Source organism: Meles meles, chromosome 19 (assembly GCF_922984935.1).
Source record: "Meles meles chromosome 19, mMelMel3.1 paternal haplotype, whole genome shotgun sequence".
In the NCBI taxonomy this organism is placed as follows: Eukaryota; Metazoa; Chordata; class Mammalia; order Carnivora; family Mustelidae; genus Meles; species Meles meles.
The window spans coordinates 37,725,618-37,749,534 of NC_060084.1; the positions used below are offsets into that span (position 1 = coordinate 37,725,618).

At 54.5% G+C, this 23,917-nt stretch overlaps 1 protein-coding gene across 1 annotated transcript; it reads left to right on the top strand.

The window, feature by feature from the left end:
* Positions 1-8,341: 8,341 nt before the first annotated feature.
* PLEKHF1 (pleckstrin homology and FYVE domain containing 1) lies at positions 8,342-16,975 on the top strand. Its single transcript, XM_045986848.1, has 2 exons — positions 8,342-8,444; positions 15,275-16,975. The coding sequence occupies exon 2, from the start codon at positions 15,292-15,294 to the stop codon at positions 16,132-16,134; it is 843 nt and encodes a 280-aa protein (XP_045842804.1). The 5' UTR covers positions 8,342-8,444; positions 15,275-15,291; the 3' UTR covers positions 16,135-16,975.
* The last annotated feature ends 6,942 nt before the right edge of the window (positions 16,976-23,917 follow it).

The following is a 23,917-nucleotide window of genomic DNA, read 5'->3' on the forward strand; positions in this document are numbered from 1 at the left end:
GTGGTATATATACACAATGGAATACTATGCAGCCATCAAAAGAAATGAAATCTTGCCATTTGCGTCGACGTGGATGGAACTAGAGCGTATCATGCTTAGTGAAATAAGTCAATTGGAGAAAGACAACTATCATATGAGCTCCCTGATATGAGGACATGGAGAAGCAACATGGGGGGTTAGGGGGATAGGAGAAGAATAAATGAAACAAGATGGGATTGGGAGGGAGACAAACCATAAATGACTCTTAATCTCACAAAACAAACTGGGGCTGCTGGGGGGAGGTGGAATTGGGAGAGGGGTATGGGGCTATGGACATTGGGGAGGGGAAGCGAACCATAAGAGACTATGGACTCTGAAAAACAACCTGAGGGTTTTGAAGGGTCAGGGGTGGGAAGTTGGGGGAACAGGTGGTGGGTAATAGGGAGGGCACGTTTTGCATGGAGCACTGGGTGTTGTGCAAAAACAATGAATACTGTTACGCTGAAAAAAATAAGTAAAATGGAAAAAAATAAAAAAAAAAGATATGAGATAGAGCTAGAAGTTGATTTATTTGCATTTGGACATCTAGTTATTTCCAGCACCATTTGTTAAAACACTGTCACTCCTCATCCTCTTTGTGGAGCCTAAGCACAGAAGTTTGATGAGCCATTTTTTAGAGAAATGTCCCTGGATTTTGTCTCAAGAAACAGGAATAGAATGCATCATGAGAGAGGTGATGATTTTTCTGTTTCAAGAAAACTCCCAATAGCCAAAGCAATCTTGGGAAGGAAAACAAAGCTGGGGCATCAAACTCCCTGATTTCAAACTATATTACAAAACCATAGTCATCAGAGTATGGTACTATCATAAAAACAGACACGTAGATCGGTAGAACAGAATCAGGAGTGCAAATATAAACTAACACATAAATGATCACTTATTTTACGACAAAGGAGCCAAGAACATTCAATGTAGGAAAGACAATCTCTTTAATAAATGGTGTTGGGAAACTTGGCAGACACATGCAAAAGAATGAAACTGGACCACTGTGTTACGTTATAAAAAAAATTAACTCGAAGTGGATTAAGGACTTGACTGTAAGACCTGAAACCATGAAAGTCCTAGAAGGAAACACAGGTGCTAAGCTCATTGATATCAGTCTTGGTGATGATTTCTTGTATCTGACACCAAAACCAAAGTAAACAAAAATAAAAATAAAGAGGTGGGACTTACTGTGTTGATCACAATATATACAAATATTGAATCGTTATGCCGTACACCTGAAAATAACAATATTATATGTCAATGATATCTCAATTAAAAAATTAAATTAAAGGGGCGCCTGGGTGGCTCAGTGGGTTAAAGCCTCTGCCTTTGTCTCAGGTCATGATCTCAGGGTCCTGGGATCGAGCCCCGCATCAGGCTCTCTGCTCAGCGGGGAGCCTGCTTCCTCCTCTCTCTCTGCCTGCCTCTCTGCCTGCTTGTGATCTCTGTCAAATGAATAAATAAAATCTTTAAAAAAAATTAAATTAAAAACTAATTTTTTAAAAATTCTAATTAAAAAAAGAAAAAGAAAGTTTCCCTGAGATGTGAAGAGAGAGTAAATTAAAGCTTTTCCATTACCTCAGGTGTAAAGGAGGAGAGAGATGAAGGTTTGAAACAGGAAGCAAAGGGACGGCAGAGCAGAGACAGAGAGTCTGGAGATGTTAAAGAGTCTGGAGGTTGGGTCTTGGGTGGTGGGGGGGACCACTGGTACATCTGCGTCTAGTTGGGGTCTTCCAATAAGCAGGCTTATTATTCCAATTCCATGAATTGGAAGGAAGACCAGGAAGGATAAAGAAGAGGTTTCCAGGAAAGTTAGGGAGAGCCTGCAGAATACTCTGCTGGTGGGACACCCAGAAAAAGAGAGAGAAAGAACTGGGTAGAAAAATCTCAAACTTCAGAACATTTCCAGGGAAGCTTCACCAGGCCAATGGGGAATCCCCGAGCCAAAGTAGCCTGACATGAACTAAGTGTGTCCCCTCTAAAATTCGTATGTTGAGACCTAATCCCAATGTGATAAGATTCGGTCCTCTCAGAGGTACACACAGGTCATGAGGGTGGAGCCCTCATGAATGGGATTAGTGCCTCCATGAGAAGAGGCCAGAGAGCTAACTAGCCCTCTCCCCCATGTGAGGATACAAGGAAGAGATGACTGCCTACAACACAGACGAAGGCTCTGCCAGAACCAAAGCATGATGGCACCCCGATCTCAGACTTCCAGCCTCCAGGAGGGTCAGAAATAATTTTTTACTTCTTAAGCTCCCCTGTCTATAACTTGTGAGAGCAGCCCAAACTAATATATTGCCCAAGGTCCCACCTCTCACGGGAACGGACCAGTACTGGCACCCTGTATGCTCAGACATTGGCTGGGAGCAGCCTGGATGAAGTAGGGTCTTGACATGGAAGAGCAGCTTCTGAACCATCCATCCACCACGATCTCTGCAGTAGGAGGAACAGGACATTAACATTCTGCACCCAGTTCCCAGGTATGGGTTCCCCACCCCACAACACACACACAAGCAATTCTTAGACACTGGCTGGGTGTCCCACGATTCTGCTCAATTCAGACACCATCTACCTGGAGACAGCATCAGATCCTATAGGTTAAGGACCCGGTCCCAGAAGACTGACCCTGTCCCACCTCAGACACCTGTCACAAATTCAGGCTGTCACCTGTGCTGGATGTTTTGTTATAGATGAGAGGTTTCAATGAGCCCCTGCTTGGCTTTGATTAATCTACTATTATGAATAACATTCTTGCACATTGACTTTGGGGGACTCATGCCCTCTCTCCTCTCGGATACACACTTGGGAGTAAACTGTCTGGGCCATAGGATACTATATGTTGAGCTCAGTGGACTCTCCCAAATGGTTTTCCAAAGTACTTGTGTCCATTTATACTCCCTCCAGCACCCTATGAGAATCCACTTGCTTTATGTCTTTGCCAACACTTGACATCATCAACATTAATAATTTTGGCAATTCTGGTGGGTGTCAAGTTCAGATTTTAAAATTCAGGGAGCCAGCCAGACAGAAAAGGTCTGTAGTCCTGCAGGCAGCTGGAATGAAACTTCTGCTTGTGTGCTACACATACACACATACACACACACACACACACACACACACCTGGAAGTCAGTCTCCTCTTCCCTCTCTCTGAGCACTTACAGGGAGTCCTACTTAGGCAGGGTTCCTTGCTCTGTGCTGGTTCCCACCTCTGCACCCCACAACTATCCAGTGCTGATCGCCCTGTAGTACCACACACACAGTCGATGTGGTGTAGACGGTTAGGATTATGACCAGCATGATCACCACCACTGTCTGGACATGCACAGATGCTCAAGGTACAACGCCTAGAAGAAATAAATGGGTGTAGGACAAACTGATGCACAACAAGCTATCTCAAAATTTGGTGAATTGAGACAATAAGCATTTGGTATGTCACATGGTTTCTCTGGGTGAGGAGTTGGGGAGGGGCTTAGCTGGACGGTTCTACCTCAAGGTCGCTCAGAAGGTTGCCCTTGAGATGTCAGTCTGGGCTGCAGTCTCCTCAGAGCTTCCCGGGGCCCGGACAATCCCTCACGGGGCCGGCCAGCTGCTGTGGAGGTTTCTCACTAGGCGGCCATCTCCCCAGGGCTGCTCGACCAGGGTCAGGTCCAAGGAGCTGCTTCCCCTGAAGCCAGTGATCCAAGACAGCAAGGCAGAAGTGTGGACTGTCACAGGAGGTCATCTCCACAATCTCCGCTGGTTACACAGGGTCACCTGTGCAGTGCGGGAAGAAATCAGCAAGGGTATAAGATGTGAGTCCCTCTACCACAGATCCACATTGCCCGTTTGCCCCCGCAGAGGAAACTCCTGGGACCAGTTTCTCACCAACTGTGCCGGCAATAACTTTCACACATAGTCATGCAGGAAGTCATACGTATACACACACTTTGCACCTTACCTTTTCGCTCAATAGGTCTTGGAAATCCTTCCACATGGGGTCATAGGGGCCTGCCTTCCTCCCTTTCACTGCGCTGAGCCCTGCCACGTTGTGGAGGTCTATGATTTAACTAGCTCTGTCCTGGATACTTAGGCTGTCCCATTATTTCCTATGGTAAGTGAAGCTGCAATGAATACATGTGAGCATATATCCTTTTGCACAAATTCCATAATGTCTAAGAATAAGTTTCTAGGAGGGGACTAGCGGGGCAGAAGCGCCCGTGCCTTCTCAAGGTGACAGATGTTGCCACATTGGCCGCTGTGGAAGTTGGATATAATAATTTGCATCTTTGCCAGCCAAGGTGTGGATTTCATGAAGCTTTGAGGGGTGATGGCCAAAAACGTGGGGCATCTTGGGCAGCCTAGCAAGTAATTCAAATGGAAGGAATATCACCCACCCCTGTCCTTGGATGCCCTCTTCCACGCCACGCACTGGGCCTTTTTCTCTCTCTAGCTTCCATCCTCCTGGTCCCTAAAATTCCTGTCTTGCCTTAAATGCAGCACATGAAAAGTTCTTTGCCAGCCAGGCCCCAAGGGCTGACTTTCTGCTGCCAAAATTGTGCTCCAAGATGTGGTATCCAACCCAGACAGTTCTCACCTGAGATGCCTTCAGCTATGGGTGAGTAGTTCTGGCTCCTCATGGATGAACATATTCTCACATCTCTGCCCCCTGCTCCACTGCGAGCCTTCCAGGGCAGAGGCCCTGCCCCGTTGATCTCTGCCTCCACCGCTTGGCCGTGCACAGTGTCCAGGAACTGTGGAATGAATGCATGACCCAGATGAAAACTGACAATCCCCCGCTGTCAGAGGCCTCTCGGCTTTACCCTCTTCGAGAAAGTAAGTGTGAATAAATCATTCTGAAGATTATTTTTAATACAACATTTATTTTATCCATCTGACGCGTTTTTCAAAGGGCAGTTTCTCTTCTCGCGTTTCTGGTTTTCCCCTTTTGCCTGGTCAGAGCCTCATGGGGACACCTGCGATGGGAAACCGGTCTACACTGCCCACAAACGTGACAAGGAGGGGCAGACTTGGAACGACACGCATGGGCGCACACACGCACAGGAAGGAGTAAATATCGACACAGCAGAGAGAGGTGGGGGGAGGGGAAGCCACGGCTGTTCCGTGGTTGCACAGAGTGCAGGTTTCCTCTCAGTTTCAAATCTGATACTTCAGCAATCCAAAACCCAACAACCCTCTAAAAAAAAAAAAATCCAGCAGTTCCAAACCTCTCAGGGGCTCCTCCTTTAAAATTAATCCTCCTAACCATTGCATGAGAAATCTTTCCTAATGTCCACGTCTCCGCGGCTTGCAGACTCAGCCTCAGGTGTGTCGCTGACAAAGCAAGCAGCATGCAGACTCGCTGGAAGTGAACCAACTTGAAGTTGAGTTCATGACCCGGCCGTGAGAAGTAGGACAACCACTGTTTCTTTTTTCTTTTTTTTTCTTTACTTGTTTGCCCAACTTTCTGTTTTGAATATTTTCAAAGGAGAAGTGTTGTAAGGTACAACGACGGACATCTGTAAGTCAGGGGGCAGCAAACTCCTGCCTCCAGACTGTTTTTGCATGACCCCTGAGCTAACAATGGCTTTTATTATTTTTTTTGAGATTATATTTATTTATTTGATAGAGAAAGAGAGATCACAAGTAGGCAGAGAGGCAGGCTGAGAGGGAGGGGGAAGCAGACTCCCCGCTGAGCAGAGAGCCTGATGTGGGGCTCGATCCCAGGACCCTGAGATCATGACCTGAGCTGAAGGCAGAGGCTTAACCCACTGAACCACCCAGGCGCCCCGTGGCTTTTATATTTTTAAGTGGCTGGGGGAAAAAAGTGAAAATGAGAATGAAGTTTCATAACACACGAACCTGATGGGACAGTCAGACGTCAGCGTCGCTGAGTGAAGCTTGCTCACGGACTGGCGCCCATCTAGGGTTGTTCTATGCATTGTTGCCAGGGGTCTGGGCACACTGACACCAACTGTTGATTATTTGACCCTTTTCAGAAAGTCTGCCGACCCCTGACCTAGCGCCAGCACCTGTTTCTACTTTGCCCCATTTGTTTTCCCTTCCTCTTGCTGCAACATTTGTGCTGGTCCAGATCCTTCGCCCTAGATACTTTGTGTCTGCCTCACTTTCTCAAGCCCAAGGTGGGGAATGACAGGTCTAGGCTGAGGAGACATGAGATAATGTGAAGTATTTATTTAGCTCACAGCACTAGGCACTTAGACAAAACTTAAGAAAAAGATCCAATATAAATTTCTGGCATTGTCCACCGAGCTGATTGCCAGAACTCCTAACCTGAAAATCGTGAGCCTCGGCAGTTTCCTGAAAGCCTGGTTCCAGAACTCCGGAATGCAGCTTTCCCTCAGAAAGGGTTTCTTACCCCAGGAGGAAAACAACAAAAAAAAGCCTCGGGGAGCGCTCATTTTTTCCACAGCTTGTGGCTTGGCTGAGTCAACTTCTGCCTTTTCCTGAGTCACGAGTTTTTCCTCTTATTTAGAGGAGCAGGCCCTCTGCCCAGGTCTTCTCCACCCACAGCTGGTCCCTGCTGGGAAGGGGCGGATGGCTAGAGGAGTAGATTCTCTACTGCCTCCAAGGGATTTCCCAGGGCTCCACCCGGAGGCACAGAATGTCAGGACTGGAACCAGGGACAGAGGAGGAGGCTGAGGCCCCAGTGGGTCCTGGACCAGCAGTGAGACAAGGCTAGTTGAGGTCTCCCCCACCTCCAGACCAACAGTGTGCCTCCTCCCTCCAGTTTCCCTGAACCATGGAGAGTCCTCCCTTTCCTGACACCTGCTGCGGGCCAGGGGCTGTGATAGGTGGCAGGGTGCCGTCTCTAACTGGATAGCTCTGCCTTCAAAGATTTTCTGGTTCCCTTCCGTGACCCCAGGCAGGGCCTACCTTCCCCATGAAGCTCCTCTTGCCAGGGAGGTGGGGGACCTGGTCCTGAAGCAGTCATGGAACATGGCCTTGAAGGCTCAGTGCAGTGTCCCCCTCCAGCCCAACAATAAGCAGGATGTACGCTAGGGGTAGCATTTCCCGGTGTCTCAGTGTCCCAACCAAACTGCCTGGTTCTACAACAGCCTATGAGATGGCTGGGGCTGGTGTCCTTCTCCTCCAGCTCAGACCTCCTTGCTGCAGCCTCCAGGTGGGGTCAGCTCTTGCTCCTGCTGCTTCTCTGGTCGTGGTCCTGGCCAGCAGACCCTGCACTGGCCAGAGCCGGCTCTTCTCCAAAGTGCCCAGCGTCTGCCCTATTTGGCGAGACAAACTGCATCTGGGGGACAGACAGTGACCGCATTTCTACTAAGTGCTCAGCTCGGTTCTGGACACTGGAGAGAAAGGAACAAGATCAATAGAGTCCAGTCCGTGGGGCTCGCTGCCTAGGTGAGGGAGACAAGCCAAGAACACGTAAACAAGTCACTGAATGAGATGGCTTCGAGCTGGAGAAATACTTTACAAAATAATAAAACTGGGTGAGGTCGTTGAGGGTGGTGGGCTGGAGGCAGGGAGCTACTTTGGGTGGTCAGGGAAGCCTGTGAGGACATGGCCCTTTGAGCTGAGGCTTGAATGCCAAAAATGCAGTCATGGGAAGAGCTGGAGGCAAGGGATGTGCAAAGGCCCAGAGGTGGGAACAACCTTGGGGTTTTGCGGAACAGGAAGAAGCCAGTGTGAGATGAGGTGCTGGGAGGGGACCAGAAGGAGGCTGGGACATGCCTCCTGGAGCGGTGAGGCCTGGAGGGGAGGGTTTGGGTGGGGCAGCAGCTCAGGTGCTGGGAATGCTGGAGGGCGTGATGAGAGCATGCAGTCCACTGAACTGGGCTCTCCTTCAATGCAGGTTTGCGAGCTTCCTCTATAAGAAGCTTAAAATATAAAAAGCATTAAGTTTTGCTGATTTTTAAGTTTATGATTGTTAGTTTCTCGGTTGCGGAGAGGAGATGACTGTGTCAGGGAGCAGCAATGAGGCTCGCCAGAAGCAGCACAAAGCACAGTAATTCCAAGGTCTCCCTTAAAAATCCAGCAAGGATGGTCTCCAGCGAAGTGTTAACAGGAAGGGTGCGGAGCTGTGGCGGGCGCCACGGGAAACTGGGCAGTGGCCGGGGGAGTCAGACTGGGGAACCAGTCCCGGGAGATGCCGAAAAGTACCTTGGTCTGCTGGCGGTTCTGCCGGCGGCGGCCACTTACCTCCAGCCCATTCTAACTGCCCGGGCTCTGCTCTCTTCCCGGGAACTCCTGCACCGAGAGTCAGGAGCCCAGGTCCGCCCCGGCCCGCGCTCCGGAGCTCTGATTGGTGGAGCCTACGCGAGGGGCGTGTCCGCAGAGAGTGGGACAGCGGCAGAGTCCGCTGTGCCGCGGGGCCGGGACCCGGAGCGGAACGTGACGACAAAAGCGGACTTGGGGAGCGGGTGCCGGCGGGGTGCAGGCGCGCAAGGACCCAGCGGAGGAGGTAAGGGGCCTCGGACCGGGCAGGGACGCGCGGGGAAGGCGGGTTGCCTGCCCACCGCTTCCAAAGTCCCCTGGCCGCCCTGTCGAGGTGGCTCCGGGGTTCGGGAGGGACAGGCACGCAGCAGCAGGGGCCACCTCAGACTCTGACCCAGAGCAGAGGCGCGGAGAAGGGCGCTTACTGCTGGTTGAGGGTGCAGGAGGCAAGGTGGAAGCTGCAGGGGCTCCAGAGAGAGTGGGGTGAGCACAGATAAAGAAGCTACGGGGTCGAAGCCAGGTCCCGGGGGGATGCGGGAGGAGGTCCGGAGGAGCCCGCGGGTGCTTCCCCCTGGGGCGGCAGGGATCTCCGCACACCCTTCGTCCCTTGGCGGAGAGTCCTGCCCTGATACTGCCATCAGGACCTCACATCTTGGTCCCAGTTTTTGGGCTCTGCACAAGTGAGCAGAGTCAGCTACCCCAGTGGACCTGGGAGGTAGGGGGAGGGTGACAGTGCTTTCTGGGCGGCATTGGTCCTCTCTGTCCTCTCTCACTGTGGAACAGCCTGGCCCCCGAAACATTGGAATTTGTGATTTTGGTTAAAGTTGCGGAAGGAAATGGCACTAAGGCAGGCCCATAGAGATGGCTGTTCCTTCCCAGCCTGGAATCAGCTGCAATCTCCTTTCCTTTCTCTCTCCCTGAACACTGGAGTGTCTTCAGTTAAGGAGTTAAGGAGCATGCAGAGTGGTGTCTGCGTGCAGAGTTAAGGAACAGCATTAAGGAGTGGTGTCTTCAGCCTCCTTTACATGGGGAGAACAGGAAGGTTCCAAATGTTCCAGAAGTTTCCAAAGTTCAGAGGCACTCTGAGCCTCCATCTCCACAGTGCAAGGAAAATACTGGTTTGCAATTTGGACAAAGTTCTTATCTCACCCCAGAGGGTCAGAAGCCTGCGAGGAGGGGAGGGATCATTGCTGGGGTCATTCTGCGCACAGTTTCCACTTAGTACTGGGCTGTTCCTGGGCACATAATTCCCACTGGGGTCTGTGCAGGCTGAGATGACTCTGACTTTGGCCTGTATCCCTGCACACAATAGCCTTCAGGGCTGCCAAAACAGGAGGGGAGGCAGCCCAGCTGAGCTAAGGGACCTGCCCTGGCCACCCCCATGGGATCCTTGAGTTGGATGGGGTTGGGGGTGGGGCAGGGGATCAGGCATTTAGAGGGGGACCCTGCCCTTTGAAGTTGAGGATTTCTGATTCTGTCTTTGGTCAAGAACAGCCTTCTTGGAGCTGAGCTCCTGCATCACTCTGCTGGGCCCTTGGGTAGTAGTTTTGATGATGGGGGTGGTACTTTCCTGCATGGGGCTTTCTTGAGGATTAAGCGAGAGAATACTTATAATGTGCTTACTGGTGTAACTGGTGAGCTGTAAGCTCCTAGTTAATAGCACCTCTGGTTTATTTTCCTTATTACTATTTTTTTTTTTTTTTTTTTTTTTTTTTTTTTTCACGGAGAAGGGCCTCCAGGAAGCACAGGGTTAGACATGGCTAAAGGGCAGCCCCTCTGAAAGGAAGACCTGGATCATGGCACTCTTTGACCTTAACTCTTAAGCTCACTCCTTCCTCCATGGCCTCCATGGATCAGATTCTTGAGCTGTTCCCAAGGCTTAGAACATTCTTTCCTCCAGCCTTTGCATGACTGGCTCTTTCATGCAGTCTAAGGTTGGTGCAAGGTTACTTCCTCACCAGGTCTTGCCTGACCCCCACCCCCACCCCAGCTCTGCCGGTCAGATCAGCCTTTTGCTTCATGGCAGTTATCACGCCCGCGAGCAGACGTTACGTTGTTGATTTACTTACTAGTCTGACTGTCCCACTGGGGAGTCTGTTACTCAAGGGCCTGGTCCTTACTTCTTTGCTGTTACCTGGTGCCAAGCACAGTAGGATTTACAGTACACATTTGGAAGGTGAAATCCAGAAGGCCTGGGAGCACAGTGGACCTGGTTGGGGCTAGAGGGAAGGAGGGGCGGCGATGAGTCAGCCTGGCCCCAGTCAGAGGAAACCAAAGGATGGTATAAGGGGCCAGTGTCCTGACTCCCCACCTCTGTGATCTTGGCCAGATACCTCCCTTTCTGATATCCCCAACTATAGCTCTCACAGGAGAGCTGGGTCCCACCTGCTTTCCAGGGTTCCCAAGGTGGGGTCCCAGACATCTGTTTTAAATCACACAAACTGTTTCTGAGTTCGGAGGAGAGGAGAGAACAAGTTCACTCAGGACACAGCCCTATGTCAGGTGTGTCCCTGGAGTAGGTGTGTTACACATTTGACAGCATGGGTTGGTACAGATCAGGCATAGATGAGGGTCTGCCAATTTTTCCTATAAGGGGCCAAATGGTAAATGTTTTCAGCTTTGTAAGCCAGTCTCTGTCGTGGCGTTCCAATGAATTGGATTTAGAAAAGTGGCCACTGGATCAGACTTGACGTGGGCTGGCCAGCCCTGGTGTAGATCACATGCGACACCTCGGCCCTCATGCACAGAACCCTGGCCATCAAGCAACTGTCGCATCCTGGCTCCCCAGACCCCCGTGCTCACCACGTACCTTTGGCCCACTCACGGTGGTGGGATCACTTGTGTTCAGGAGGGCCAGCCCAGGAGCCTAGCAGCCTCCCAAACCCTCCCCCCGAAAGCAACTCTGTTCATTGCCCCACTGCCAGACACTCACCCTTCAGAAGTGTCCACTCTCTGCCAGCACCCTGGGTGCTGGGTACCCCGCCCAGAGGCAACACACGCAGTATCCCAAAGCCAGAGGCTGTCCTGAGGCAGGTCGGCCCCAGGAGGCATGGGTCAGCTCTCTCCTTTCCTGTCCTAAGGAGACAGTGTTGTAGGCTCTCTCTTGCCTAAACCTCTCCTCTCTCTGGGTGTTGCTCTTCACTTCCTGCAGGCTGCCCCCCTGGGTAGCGTCGGGTCAGAGGGGTACCTGGGCAAGCTGGCCTCTTGAACTCACCAAACCCCCAGGGCTGGATGAGGGCCGTCTGCTGTCTCAGCACATAGTCTGTTTGTCTGTCTCAGCTGCCTAATGTGTTAAGTAAGCCTTGGTCTATGGCCACAAGAGTGGGTGACACATAGGTGAGCTTGAAGGGAACGAGTGGCATCCTTTCTCAGGGCTCCCTCCCGGCATCACCTGTGTCCCTGGGCGGTCAGAGGAGGCCCCACAAGATGACCTGCCGCGAGCCTCACAGCCTGGAGCTCCCAGTCAAGAGAGCTCAGGGTTCTGGGTGCAGACTCTGTCCTGTGGCTTGTCTTTTAGACAGAAAGAAAAACGCTCACGTTCCCACTTCCTGGAACTGACCGGTATTGTGTTTTATCACTTTGCTGCTTTTTTTTTTTTTTAATGAAAGAAAGAATATTATAAAGGTGAAGTCCTGCTTGATCCCCCCTCCCCGCCATTGCTGGTTACATCCAAGTGCCCCTTCTCCAGGCCACTTTCTCCTGACTTTGGTTTGGGTCCATCATTTGATTTTGACCTGTCTTAACCATTTTTAAGTGTACAGTTCAGTGGTATTAAGTATATTTCCATTGCTGTGAAATAGCTCCACAGTTCTTTTCGTCTTGCAAAAGTGAAACTCTCTTCCCATTAAATAACAGCTCTTCTTCCTCCTGCTGCCCCCCCAACCTGGGCCACCGTGTTTCTACTTTCTGTCTCCATGCATTTGATTACTTGCAATGCCACATGGGAGTGGAACCGGACGAGTACTTGTCGTTTGGTGACCGGCTTATTTCACGGAGCATAAATGTCTTCGGGATTCATCCACGTGGTAGCAGGGGTCAGAATTTCCTTCCTTTTATGGCTGAATTACCTTCTGTTGCACACTTTGTCCAGCCGTTCAGCCGTCGATGGACATGTGGGTTCCTTCCACCTCTCGGCTGCCGTGAATAACGCTGCCGTGAACGTGGGAGTACAGTACCACTTTGAGACCCTGCCTCCTGTCTTGTGGGGAGACACCCAGGAATGGAATTACTGGGTCAGATGGTATTTCTGTGTTTGATCTCTCAAGGAGCTTCCATATTCTTTTCCATAGCATGACACTAGTTTACATCCCTCCCCCGCAACAGTGCACCAGGGTTTCAACTTCTCCATGTCCTTCCCAACCCTTGTTACTACCAGGGGGTTTGGGGGTTTTATTTTTGTATTTATTTACTTATTTATTTTGATAGTTAGCCACCCTCGTGAGTGTGAAGCTCCATCCTCTCCATCTTCATTCGTAGATCTACTTCTCGAACACTTTGGCCATGTGTAATGTCTGCCCATGAGCCGTCACATACCATTTGGCAGGCTGCTTTTTCCACTCAGTGTTTGATGTCTATGGTCACTCCACGTTGACCCGCGTGGATTGGGTGTCACCATAGCTGCTGGCACTCTTCCTGCGTGTGAGTGGCCCAGCTGTGGGACCCGTTCCCCCACTGCTAGGCATCTCTCTTGTCTCCGCAGCAGGTCATGAACTCACGGCCCTTGGGGATCTCCCTGGGCTGCACTCTGAGCTCCTCTAGTGGAGCCCTCAGCCAGCCCATCCCAGCACTCAGCCCAGCCCTGGGGGTGGGGGAGGGTTGGAATTTTGCCAGATTGTCTACAACAGGGACCCACTGATCATCCTAGCAGGACAGCCCAGGGCTGTCACCAACAATCAGCGAGGTTTGCAACACAAAACCAAGATTAGCAACCTAAAAATAGGTTCTTACATAAGGTGGTGTGGGCAGCCCTTCTCAGGATGCCCTGTGGTCTGAAGGGGGCAAGCGGTATGTGACTCAGGGGACCGAGCACCCCTCTTGTGCAATACATTCAGCCCCCGTGCTGGGCCCCGCTCTGGTTTCCCATACATGGTCTGACTTCTAGAACTGCAATGTGGTGACCCAGAAATACGTGTGTGATCAGCTCGGCCAGGGTCATGCTGTGTGTGTCTGGGCACACTTGTGCACATGGTGGTGGCTGTGAGGTCAGCTCTCACCAGCATTTCCCTCAGAAGTAAGGCTGACTCACGCATGGCAGACCCTCGGGGAGCTTTGGAAAGGTTCCTTCATTCACTAGCAACTTACAAAACACCTATTGTGTGCTTGGCACTGTTTCAAGCACCGGGGATACTGTAGTGAACAAGAAAAGGCTCCTGTTCTCATGCTTAGAACCCGGTGAGGGAAATAGAACACATGTAAGCAAATGATAAACAAGAAAATATTAGGTCCTGGTAAGTCCTGGAAGAAAAACAAAATAGGGTAATGTCTTAGAGAAACTGGCAGTAAATTTTTTCTCTAAAGGGCCAGGTAGTAAATATTTCAGGCTTTATAGTCTACGGTGTCTGTCACCATGAGTCAAGTCTGCCATTGCAGCATGAAAACAGCCACAGACAATTTTAAATGAACGAGCGTGGCTGTGTTCCAATAAAACTTTATTTACAAAAACTGGCTGTGGGCCAGATTTGACCCTCAGGCCATAGTTTGCCAACTGTGTACTTGAGATGGGGTTGTCAGAAACCCTTTCTGAAAGTAGATGAGAACTGAGAGCCCAGGGACAGCCTATTTCAGGCAAGACTTCATGGCACCTTGCCGTTGATTCAGCCGTGTAGCTGTGTGATGAGAAGCAGGCAAACTCTGGCCAGTTGTAAGAAAGAAAAATGGTGGAGTTTGTTCATGAGGTGACTGTTGGGGGTACAGGAAAGAGGAGGTTCAAGGATGAGTCCTTGATTTGGGGCTTGAACAGATGGGTGAACAGTGGTTCTGTTTATGGAAAAGAGGAACTGGAGGGAAAAGCTGGGTTTATGTTGGGCATGTTGAATTGGAGAACCTTCTTAGATGAGCAGGTGGGAAACCATGTGGGCAGGTGGATGTCCAGGCTTAACAGCGCAGCAGAGAAGCCGTGGCTGGAGGCTTCATCTGGGGAGTCAGTGGGATGTGGGTGGTCTTCAAAGCTGTGAGTCCCGAGGGTCAAAGGGAGTGTGTGTGAACAGAACAGGGAGGTTCTGCATGAGATCTGGGCCACTGACATTTCATCCTTGGCAGAGGAGGACAGAGAGGACCCCACACTCCATGGAGGAAGGCACTGTCTTCCAGGGAACAAGCTCTGGGCCCCCTACTTACTCACAGAGCCACGGTTTGCCCCCTGTCAGTGGGGGATTCTGCCTCCTGGGGTTGGTGTGGGGACTAAATAAGAGAGTCATGCTCCACATGGAGGAGGCAGTCAGCATGTGGTACCTGTGACCGGGGCAGTGGTGCCCACTGAGCCAGAGGCCGAGGGAGCAGGTGCAGGTCTGGTTTAGCTTGGATGGCAGAGTCTGTGGTGGGTTAGGGGCGCAGGTGCCTGGCACCTGCTGTCCCTGTACACGCCCCTGCACCCTCCCACCTGGGGCAGGCCCAAGAACCAGGTCTCTGGTGTTGGGCAGGAGTCGGGACTCAGTATCCTTGCCCCTTGGGTGGACGCTGGTGGGGCCTATTCTCCTCTGGCTCCCAAGGCTCCCCAGGGATTTGACACCACCACCCCCACCCCCACAGCCCTGGGCCACAGCTGTGGCCTGGATTAGTCACATCTCTTCGCTGCTGTTCCCCCAACCCTGGCTGACTTCCACCTGCCCTCCCCCCGCACTGGGGACTCCTCCTTCATCTCTCAGCAGCTCCTTGTGGAAGAGCTGGCTCTGGCTACTGGGGCAGCGGGTCTGTGTGGTTGGCTGGCCGTCTGGGCCCTGTGGGTTCCAGTGGGTTCCAGTGGGGTAATGGCTGGGGGGTGGGGATGGTCAGTGAGCTGGGGAGAGCCTGGTGGTTCCCACCCCCGCAACGCGGCCCCCTGCAAGCTGCCGCCTCCCTCACCCGCCGCCCCTCCCGCAGCCCGGCAGCCAGAGAAGATGGTGGATTCCCTGGCCAACACGGAGATCAACAGCCAGCGCATCGCGGCGGTGGAGAGCTGCTTCGGGGCGTCGGGGCAGCCGCTAGCCCTGCCCGGCCGGGTGCTGCTGGGCGAGGGCGTGCTCACCAAGGAGTGCCGCAAGAAGGCCAAGCCGCGCATCTTCTTCCTGTTCAACGACATCCTGGTGTACGGCAGCGTGGTGCTCCCCAAGCGCAAGTACCGCAGCCAGCACGTCATCCCGCTGGAGGAGGTGACGCTCGAGCCGCTGCCCGAGACGCCGCGGGCCAAGAACCGCTGGATGATCAAGACGGCCAGGAAGTCCTTCGTGGTGTCGGCCGCCTCCGCCACGGAGCGCCAGGAGTGGATCAGCCACATCGAGGAGTGCGTGCGGCGGCAGCTGCGGGCCACGGGCCGCCCGCCCAGCACGGAGCACGCGGCGCCCTGGATCCCCGACAAGGCCACGGACATCTGCATGCGCTGCACGCAGACGCGCTTCTCCGCCCTCACGCGGCGCCACCACTGCCGCAAGTGCGGCTTCGTGGTGTGTGCGGAGTGCTCGCGGGAGCGCTTCCTCCTGCCGCGCCTGTCGCCCAAGCCCCTGCGCGTCTGCAGCCTGTGCTACCGCGAGCTGGCCGCCTGCAAGCGCAGGGAGGAGGAGGAGGAGGAGCCGGGCGTGGGGTCCCCCGGGCAGCCGGCCTACCTCCCCGGGGCCGGCGCCGGGGCGTCCAGCGGGGACGAGGAGGACTCTGACGAGGACAAGGAAGGCAGTGGGGATGGCGACTGGCCCAGCCGTGCGGAGTTCTACGCCTCGGGCGTCTCCTGGTCAGCCTTCCACAGCTGACCGTGTCTGCGGCCGTATCAGAGGGGCTCCCAGGCCCTTCTGCATCCAGGCAGACTCCATGGCCCAAGCCGCGGTGAGGGCAGAGTTCCTGGGCTGCCCCCAGCCGCTAGGACCCTGCCCCACGCGTGGCAGGTGCAGTGGGAATGGCTCTTTCTCTCTGGATTCTAGTGCCTTTGTGCTGGATGTTAGCATCCTTCTTTTCCACTTCAGGTAATTCTCTGTCCACTTAGCAAACCCAAAACACTTTGGCCTCTTAGGAACAAATAATGCCTTTCCTCAGCCCTGGGAGCTGGAGTCCCACAGGATCCCTTGAGCTAGACAACCCGAGGCACCTTTCAGAAGACCAGAGGGAAGATAGGATTGGAATGAGGTCCCCTGAAGCCATGCACCCCAGCACCTGTCCCCCAGAAAAGCACACCCCCAGGGAAGACTGGGAGGGCTGTAAACGAGGTCCGCCCACGCACTTTGCCTGGCTAGCTGGGCCGTCTCAGGCCAGGCATGTGGGCTCACCTTGAGCCAGACAGACTGCCATGCGGTGGGTGCCCACCAGGAGTGGGACTGCCGCCTGGCTCCCCGGGGGTCCCAGGCATGTGCCCGGGCCTCTGGCCCCATCTCCCTTCTCTCCAGGTGTCCAGGTGTCTGATGCCCCTCACCCTAGCCCTCATCTCTCTATGGCTGAGGAAAGCAGTGTTTTCTGTTAGAACCCTTCACTGCTAGTGACAGAAACCCCACCCAGACTGACTTCACAATAAAAAGAATGTTTATTCACTCATGTGGTCCACAAGTTCAGGAGTGCCTTGCTTCAGACTCGGCTCATCAGGGGCTGCAACCAAGCGAGGTGGCAGATGTCCACAACCGTCCCCATGGTGTCCTGGGAACACTGGCCGCACAGTGGGGTGGGACATTCGGACCACACCTGGGCTGCTTCCGGAGAACATGGCCCCGTCACCTTGGGTGCTCTGCCCATGGCCCAGCGCCTGGAGCCCTGTCCCCTAGGTGTGAGTCATCTGAATGGAGGGACAGTGAGCAAACCTGTCCAGCTCTGCCTGGGCCTTCCCGGCATAAAGCTGTCCCAGGCAGCCTCCTGCCTGGCCTGCCCCTGGGGAGGGTGCCGCTGAGTGGGGAAGCCCCCCATGCAGTGACTGGCTTTGCTTAGAGTGAGTGTGTTGAGGCTGGAGCTTCAATGCCAGCCTCCTGAGGCCTGGCCCACAGCTGGCGACAGGGTCTCCCGATTTGCTCCTGCTCTCATCTCCCTGTTGCCTGGCAGAACTTGGCCAGAGCCCCCTGCGGAGGGGGAAGTCACTGTCAGCTAGAAGTAGTGACTCTGGGACCAGGAAAGCCTCTCCCAACCCGCATGGCCCTGTGCCTAAAACCCCTGCGTTAGAGCTCCAGGCCCCGGGGGAAGAATCCCCCTCTGGCTAGTTCTCATGTCCTCCTGTGCGGACAGAACCGAGGTTTGGCTAGAGCGCCACGTCTGATTCAGCGGGTCGCTGGCTCCCAGCCCGTTGTTGACGGGGAGCCACCCCTGTGAGGGAGGGTAGAAGCGGTAAAGTGCCAGCACCCAGGCATGCCTGTGGCCTTCTTGCCTGGGCAGAAGGAGTGTGTGGGGGAGAGTCAGAGGTGTGTCCAAGAACAACTTGCTGGTTTTCAAGCCCTTGGCCTCCCTGAGCCGCACAGACAGGTCCAGGCCGGTTCTGCCCAGCCAGCGGGCTCAAGGCAGGACAGGTGATGGAATAAGGGGCAACTTCCTGAAGACAGATCACATACCCTCTCACAGCTAGGCCTGGCAGCCCCATCCCTTCACCCCAGGGTAGCTGCCCAGCTCCAACCACTGGCCTCCTGGTCACAGCCCCACTCTCCTTGAGCCTCTCTTGCCTGGTAAAGGGGGAATAGAAGCACCAGGCAGCATTCCTGTGAACAGGAAGGAGGACTGCCTACAGCTGGGTGCCGCCAGCCTTCTCTACAGGGACTTGCCACAGGGGCACAGACAAGACCCTAGGCATGCAGGACAGGTGGCCAAGACACATGCCCTCCTCACCAGGGCTGGGCAGCTGCTGGCTCGGCCCTCAGCCCAGGGCCCTTACCCCTGCTTCCCTAGTAGCCCCCACCTATTAGGGCCTGCAAGGACTCAAAGGCTTGAGTGGCCACCAGGCTTTGGGGGGGGCCTCTGGGCCATGCCAGGTGCTGGGAACAAGCTGTGGATGAGACACACAAGATCCCCACTCTTAAGGTTTCTCCTCTGGCCGAGGAGACAAGTAACAGGAGCAGGTGGTGTCAGTCCCCATGTGTGCTGTGATGGGGACAGGGACTGAGGTATGATGTGGGCAGGTGGACAGCAGCACCCCACAGAGGTGAGCTCCCCACAAATGGTGAGAAGGAGTGACCAATGCCACCTGGGGAGGTGGCATTCCAGACAGAGGGAAAGGCAAGTGCAAAGGCCCAGAGGAGAGGAGCTGTTCCAGAGCAGCATGGCTGCACTGAGGCCACACAGGTGGTGGGGCCAGTGCAGATAAGCCGGGAGCCACTGGAACCTTCCATAAGGCAGCAAATCTGCTCTTTGATTTCCAGAGCTTGCCTGACAGCTGTGTGCAGGTGGCTGAGGCAGAGAGAGCATCTGGACAGCCACCCCAGACTCCTAGGATCCCTGAGAGGGGAACCAGGCTCCGCTGAGGCCACAACTGCCTGCGGTGGTGGGTGGTGGACGGCAAGCCTGGGATGTCACCATCTCCTCCTAAAGGCCTGGTCCCTCCCCTGTTCTGGATTACAGCAGAGGGTGCACCAGGAAGCAAGGTAAATGCCACGGGCTGAACATCTGCCCTGGGCCAGTGTGAGAGGTCGATGCTTGCCACTGAAGCCCAGAGGGGAATGTGTTGGGAGGAAGCAGGACCTCCCGGAAAAGAAGATGTGGACCGAGAAGGGAAGGTGCTGCCTCAGGAGACCCCAACTCTGACTCCGTTATGTCTGGTCCCTTTAGACACAGCTTCATCAGCCTGGCTTGGGTCACAGGTCAGGCCAGGCTCTGCCTCCAGCTGCCCCCAGGCTGTTCAGAGAAGGGGCTGGCTGCCCTCCAGGCTGTTGGGGGATTCTGCTTTCTCTCACCTACTTCCCCAGCAGGTGTGGTCCTGCGAGGCAGCAGAGCTGCCCCTAGTCGAGGCCACGCAGCTGACCCCTGCCCTTGGCCACGAGGCCACCTCTGCACATGGAGGTCAGGAGTTCTCAGGCTGATTCAGTGCCTCTGATTTTTACGATGTTCCCTCTTCCTGGAATGAAGCTTGAGGTCTGGCCGCAGAGCTGGATCTGCTGGGCCGACGTCCCAGCCCTCGCTGTCTCCTGGGGCTTTGCTTACTAGGCCTGGCGAGGACAGGGAACCCACTGTCCTGCCAGCCAAGTGCTCCCTTCCACAGCCCAGGATTCCTTCCTCCCAGCTGTGCAAGGACTCCGTGTTCCTGCCAGACGTGGATCCTTAAGCCCTGGGAGAGGCCCGCCCTGCCCCTCCTCCTGAGAGGTGGACACAGGCCAGGGGAGGGTATGAGGACCAGGCCCATGCCTTTGCAGGGCACCAGAGGCCCCCACCACCTCCGCATTGCCTGAAGCACCCCTGTGGCATCAGCCCTGACCGAAGTCGCTCCAGGTGGAAAGTGAAGTCTCAGCAGTGACCTCAGGGCACTGGGGAACCAACTGACAGGCAGACTTCCCTTTAGAGTTTGACCTTCCCCTGGGCAGGACTGCAGAGGTCCTGCGGGACTCGAATACTGAGGGAGGCCTCTGTGGGCAGCAAGCCAGGGACCCCTACCTGGGAGTTCTGACTTGGGATTTTTCAATGTCAAGTTTTCTTAAATAGAGCTCGCCTGCATGGGGGCTGCTCATAACTGCACACTGTCTGCCAGAGGCAGGGAGCCAGGCAAGGGGTTTGCAGGACTGGAGGAAACTTATCCCTCCTTGATGATGATGGAGGGTGGGTGGCGTGGATGCTGATGGTGACAGTGTGTGCCTCTTACTGAAACCCATCTGGCCACTGGTCTCAGGAGGGCAGAGCCAGGTCACACAAGGCCATCCTGAGGGGGATGCGGCCTGAGTCCTGAGAGACAGATAGATAAAGCCAGTGGCCAGAGGGATAGTTGTGTGATCAGGGAGGGCTTCGTGGAGAAGGTGATGTTTGGCTGAGCCCCAGGAAGGCACGACTTTATCAGAGAGGACAGTGGTCTCCCCCAGGACTGGGACGCTGGGTCTTTTGTTCACTGTCCCCTCCTGTCCTTGGCACTGAACATTTGTGGATCGAAGAAATGAATCAAGTAAGAAATGAGGTTGGGGGCCTTCGGGCGGAAGGGATGGTAATGAAATGGCCAATGAGCCTCATATTTGGAGCCTCCGGTCAAGGTGCTGGATGAGAACTGGTGGGCCTGGCCTCTTTCTGGAGGGTAAGGACGCCTCCCCTTCCCCCAGAAACTGACTGCTGCCCTGTCAGCAGGGACAGGAAGCGCCCACCCACCCCCTCCCAGGCAGAACTTCCTGGAGACATGAGGTCAGACTTGTTTGCAGAGGGACAGCCTCCAGGTTGGCCTCAGGGGATATCAGCTGGCCCAGCTTCTGCCCAGCCCCAGCCTCTTCTTGGGGACTCAGCCAGAAAGGGACTGCTTCTGCCTGGCCCCAGCCTGTTCTTTTTTTTTTTTTTTTTTTTTTTTTTAAGATTTTATTTATTTATTTGACAGATAGATCACAAGTAGGCAGAGAGAGGAAGGGAAGCAGGCTCCCTGCTGACCCGGGATCATGACCTGAGCCGAAGGCAGAGGCTTTAACCCACTGAGCCACCCAAGCGCCCCTAGCCCCAGCCTGTTCCTGGGGACTCAGCCAGAAAGGGACTACAGGGGAAGTCAGGGCCCCTGCCGGGTGCGGCTACCAGGCAGGTTGGGAGTGACTGCAGGGCTGACCCAGTTCTCAGACAGGATCCTGGGGCTCTCAGGCCACTCACAAACCAAGGCAGCCACTTCCGCCAGCCTGCCTCCGACCCAGGCCTTCAGGAAGTAACCAGCCCTGTGGGCAGGGGAGAGGCTGCCTCCGAGTCAGAGCCTTTGCACACCTGGCGCCAGCAGGCTCTGGGCTGCCCGAAGCCTCCCTCCTCAATGCTTGCCAGTTGTCTCCCTGCCTCTCTGCACCCAGGCTCCATCTGTGAAGGGGTCCACACCCTCCACATGCTTGCTCGGCCTTAGTCCTAAGCAGACTCTGTGAGATACCTGTGCCCAGAGGACAGAATTTGGGGGGAGGGCTGTGGGCTGGAGGAGGGATTCTGCCTCACGAAGCCCAGCAGGTCCACACCCTGGTCTTCTCTGGGCTACTAGCTGACTCTGGGGGTTCATCTGCTTTTGTGCATGAACTTTGTACCCCCCTGAAAGCCCCAGTGCTGTGGCCACCTCCCCTCTGCAGCCTTCCTGGTTGCCCCAGGGCAGCATGGCTCTCCCATCTGTGCTCCCAGAGCACCCGCAGCCCCAGCTCTGGCTCCCACCCCCCATCTTGCATGAGGTGCCTGAGTGCACCTTCCCGTCTGGGTTGCTTAAGGGCAGGGGGCCCCTCATTCGTCGTTCACCTGCAGCCCCCACAACTCTCAGCTGGGTTCCACAGGTGCCATGTTTAGAAGGTGACTTTGAGACTTCCCCTAGGTTCTGGGGGAGGGGGGGTTTGCAAGATGCTGGGGTCACAGGGACCTCACAACCCCTGTGTCCAAACTGACCCTGTCATCGTCCCTAACTAGTGCTGCCTCCGTCAGTGCCTGCACCTGGGTCCTTGAGCCTGATATTGGGGGGTCTCCAACCCTTCCTTGCCTGTCCCCCGCCCTCCTGTGCCTTTCTAGGTAATCCACGCCAAACTGGGGGAGCCTGTGGAGCCCTGGGGGAGCCAGAAGGAGCCTCCGTAGGGCCCTGGAGGAAGTGGTTTAGGCAAGACCGCAGAGGTGGGCCCGAGTCAGGCCCTGCGAGGTAGAGTCCTTATCCCAGTGGACAGCGAGCCCTGTATGCACGCGCGCACACACCCCTCCCACCCTCCCAGACTCCCCATGTTACAGCCTCAGGCTAGCTTTTGGAGAAGTCCAGAAGGGAGGAATCAAGAGTGAGGACAGGGGTTCCCACTTGGGAAGGGAGAGTGAACACCCAGGGGGCCCTCCGGGGGCTCTTCCCCATTTCCTTCACTCTATGGGCTGGGAAGCCGAGGCCCCCAGGGCAAGGGCGCCCTTGACACTCACGAATCAGTGCCGGCGGAGAGGCTGTGGCCAGTCTTGTCCCGTGTCCTCCCAGAGTCCTGTCTCCTGCTGGCTCCCCTCACCACCACAGAGCCCAGCTCTGACTGGAATGTTCCAATGTTGAAAACAGAAGGGCAGGCGGGCAGGCAGAGAGGGAGAGAAGGGGGTTGGGCAGACCAAGCCAGACATTTCTGGGCAAAAACAAGGGGAAATTTCAATCCCTGGATTGTCACTTTAGGGGGTCTTGCCAGATGTTCTGACCCCAAAGAACAGGCTTTCTGAAGAACAGTTCTGCTCACAGTAGCTCCCAAGCTGGGGCGGGGTGGGGGAGTGGGTAGAGTTGGGTGCCTGGAGCCAGTCATCCGTGCCGCTGCTGCCCACTGTTTCTCAACACAGTGGAACTTCACGTGACCCCTAGCTGCCCACGGCGACACCCCAGGCTGGGAACCCAGGCTCCCAGGATTCTGGAACTGCGTGTGCACGCGCGCACACACACACACACACACACACACACACACACACACGTTTTCCTTTGTGCGTACAAAAGGAAACTTGATGCAGTTGTACATAGCCAGCATTCTTAAAATGCCAAAATGCCTTCCTTTGTATCCCAACGAGGCCTCCTGGAGTCTGCACTCCCACCCAGAACGTAGAGGAACCCTCTCAGCCTTGGGCCAACCTAGCCACTGGCTAATTGCTTTCCCCCAGGCTTGACCTAGAGCTGGCCTAGGAGAGTAGAATCAAGGCAGAGGCACCCAACGAGAGGGAGTCTGGCTGAGGGCCAGGATATAGTCATTACGGCCAGGACAGGCCGAGGCTCCCCACGCCCTTCTGTTCTGTGCTCATGTCCTCACCTTGAATCACAGGCCAGCTCCCAACTCCTTGCCCCTTGCTGCTGGAGCGGGTTCCCGGGGTGGTGGACACCCGTGTCTCACCTGTGTATGTTTCTTCTTCGGGTGCTCCCACCGTAGTATTCCCTGGCGCAAAATAATACAAAAAAAAAAAAAAAAAGAGAGAGAGAGAGAGAGAGAGATTGGTCTCTATTCCCAATTCCTGGCACAGAGCTTCCAAATACCTTGGAATTTCCCGGGTGGCAGGAGGGCCTGGTGTCCTAATGAGGCAGAACTTGTGGGCACCAGAAAGACCAAGCTGTGATTAAAAGCTTGGAACTTTCAGTCCCACCCCTCATTCTCCCAGAACGGGAGGGGGACCAGAAACTGAGCTAATGATCAGTCATGATGAAGGTTCCATAAAAACCCCTAAAAGTTTCTGTTGCCTTTATCCTGTCCTTCATGATAAACAAGTCAACGTATTTCACCGAGTGCTGTGAGTTCTTTTAGCAAATCATCACACCCAAGGAGGGGATCACGGTCAGTGAGAAGGACAGGTGACACCCCAGGACTTGGGATTGCCATCCAAAGAGGGGGCAGTCTGGTCTGTGGCATCTGCACTGACGTCAGGGAGAGAGCGTCAGAACCAAATGGAACTGTAGGACACCGAGCTGGCGTTGTAGAGAACCGCTTGGTGTGGGGAGCCCCCAACATGTGGTGTCAG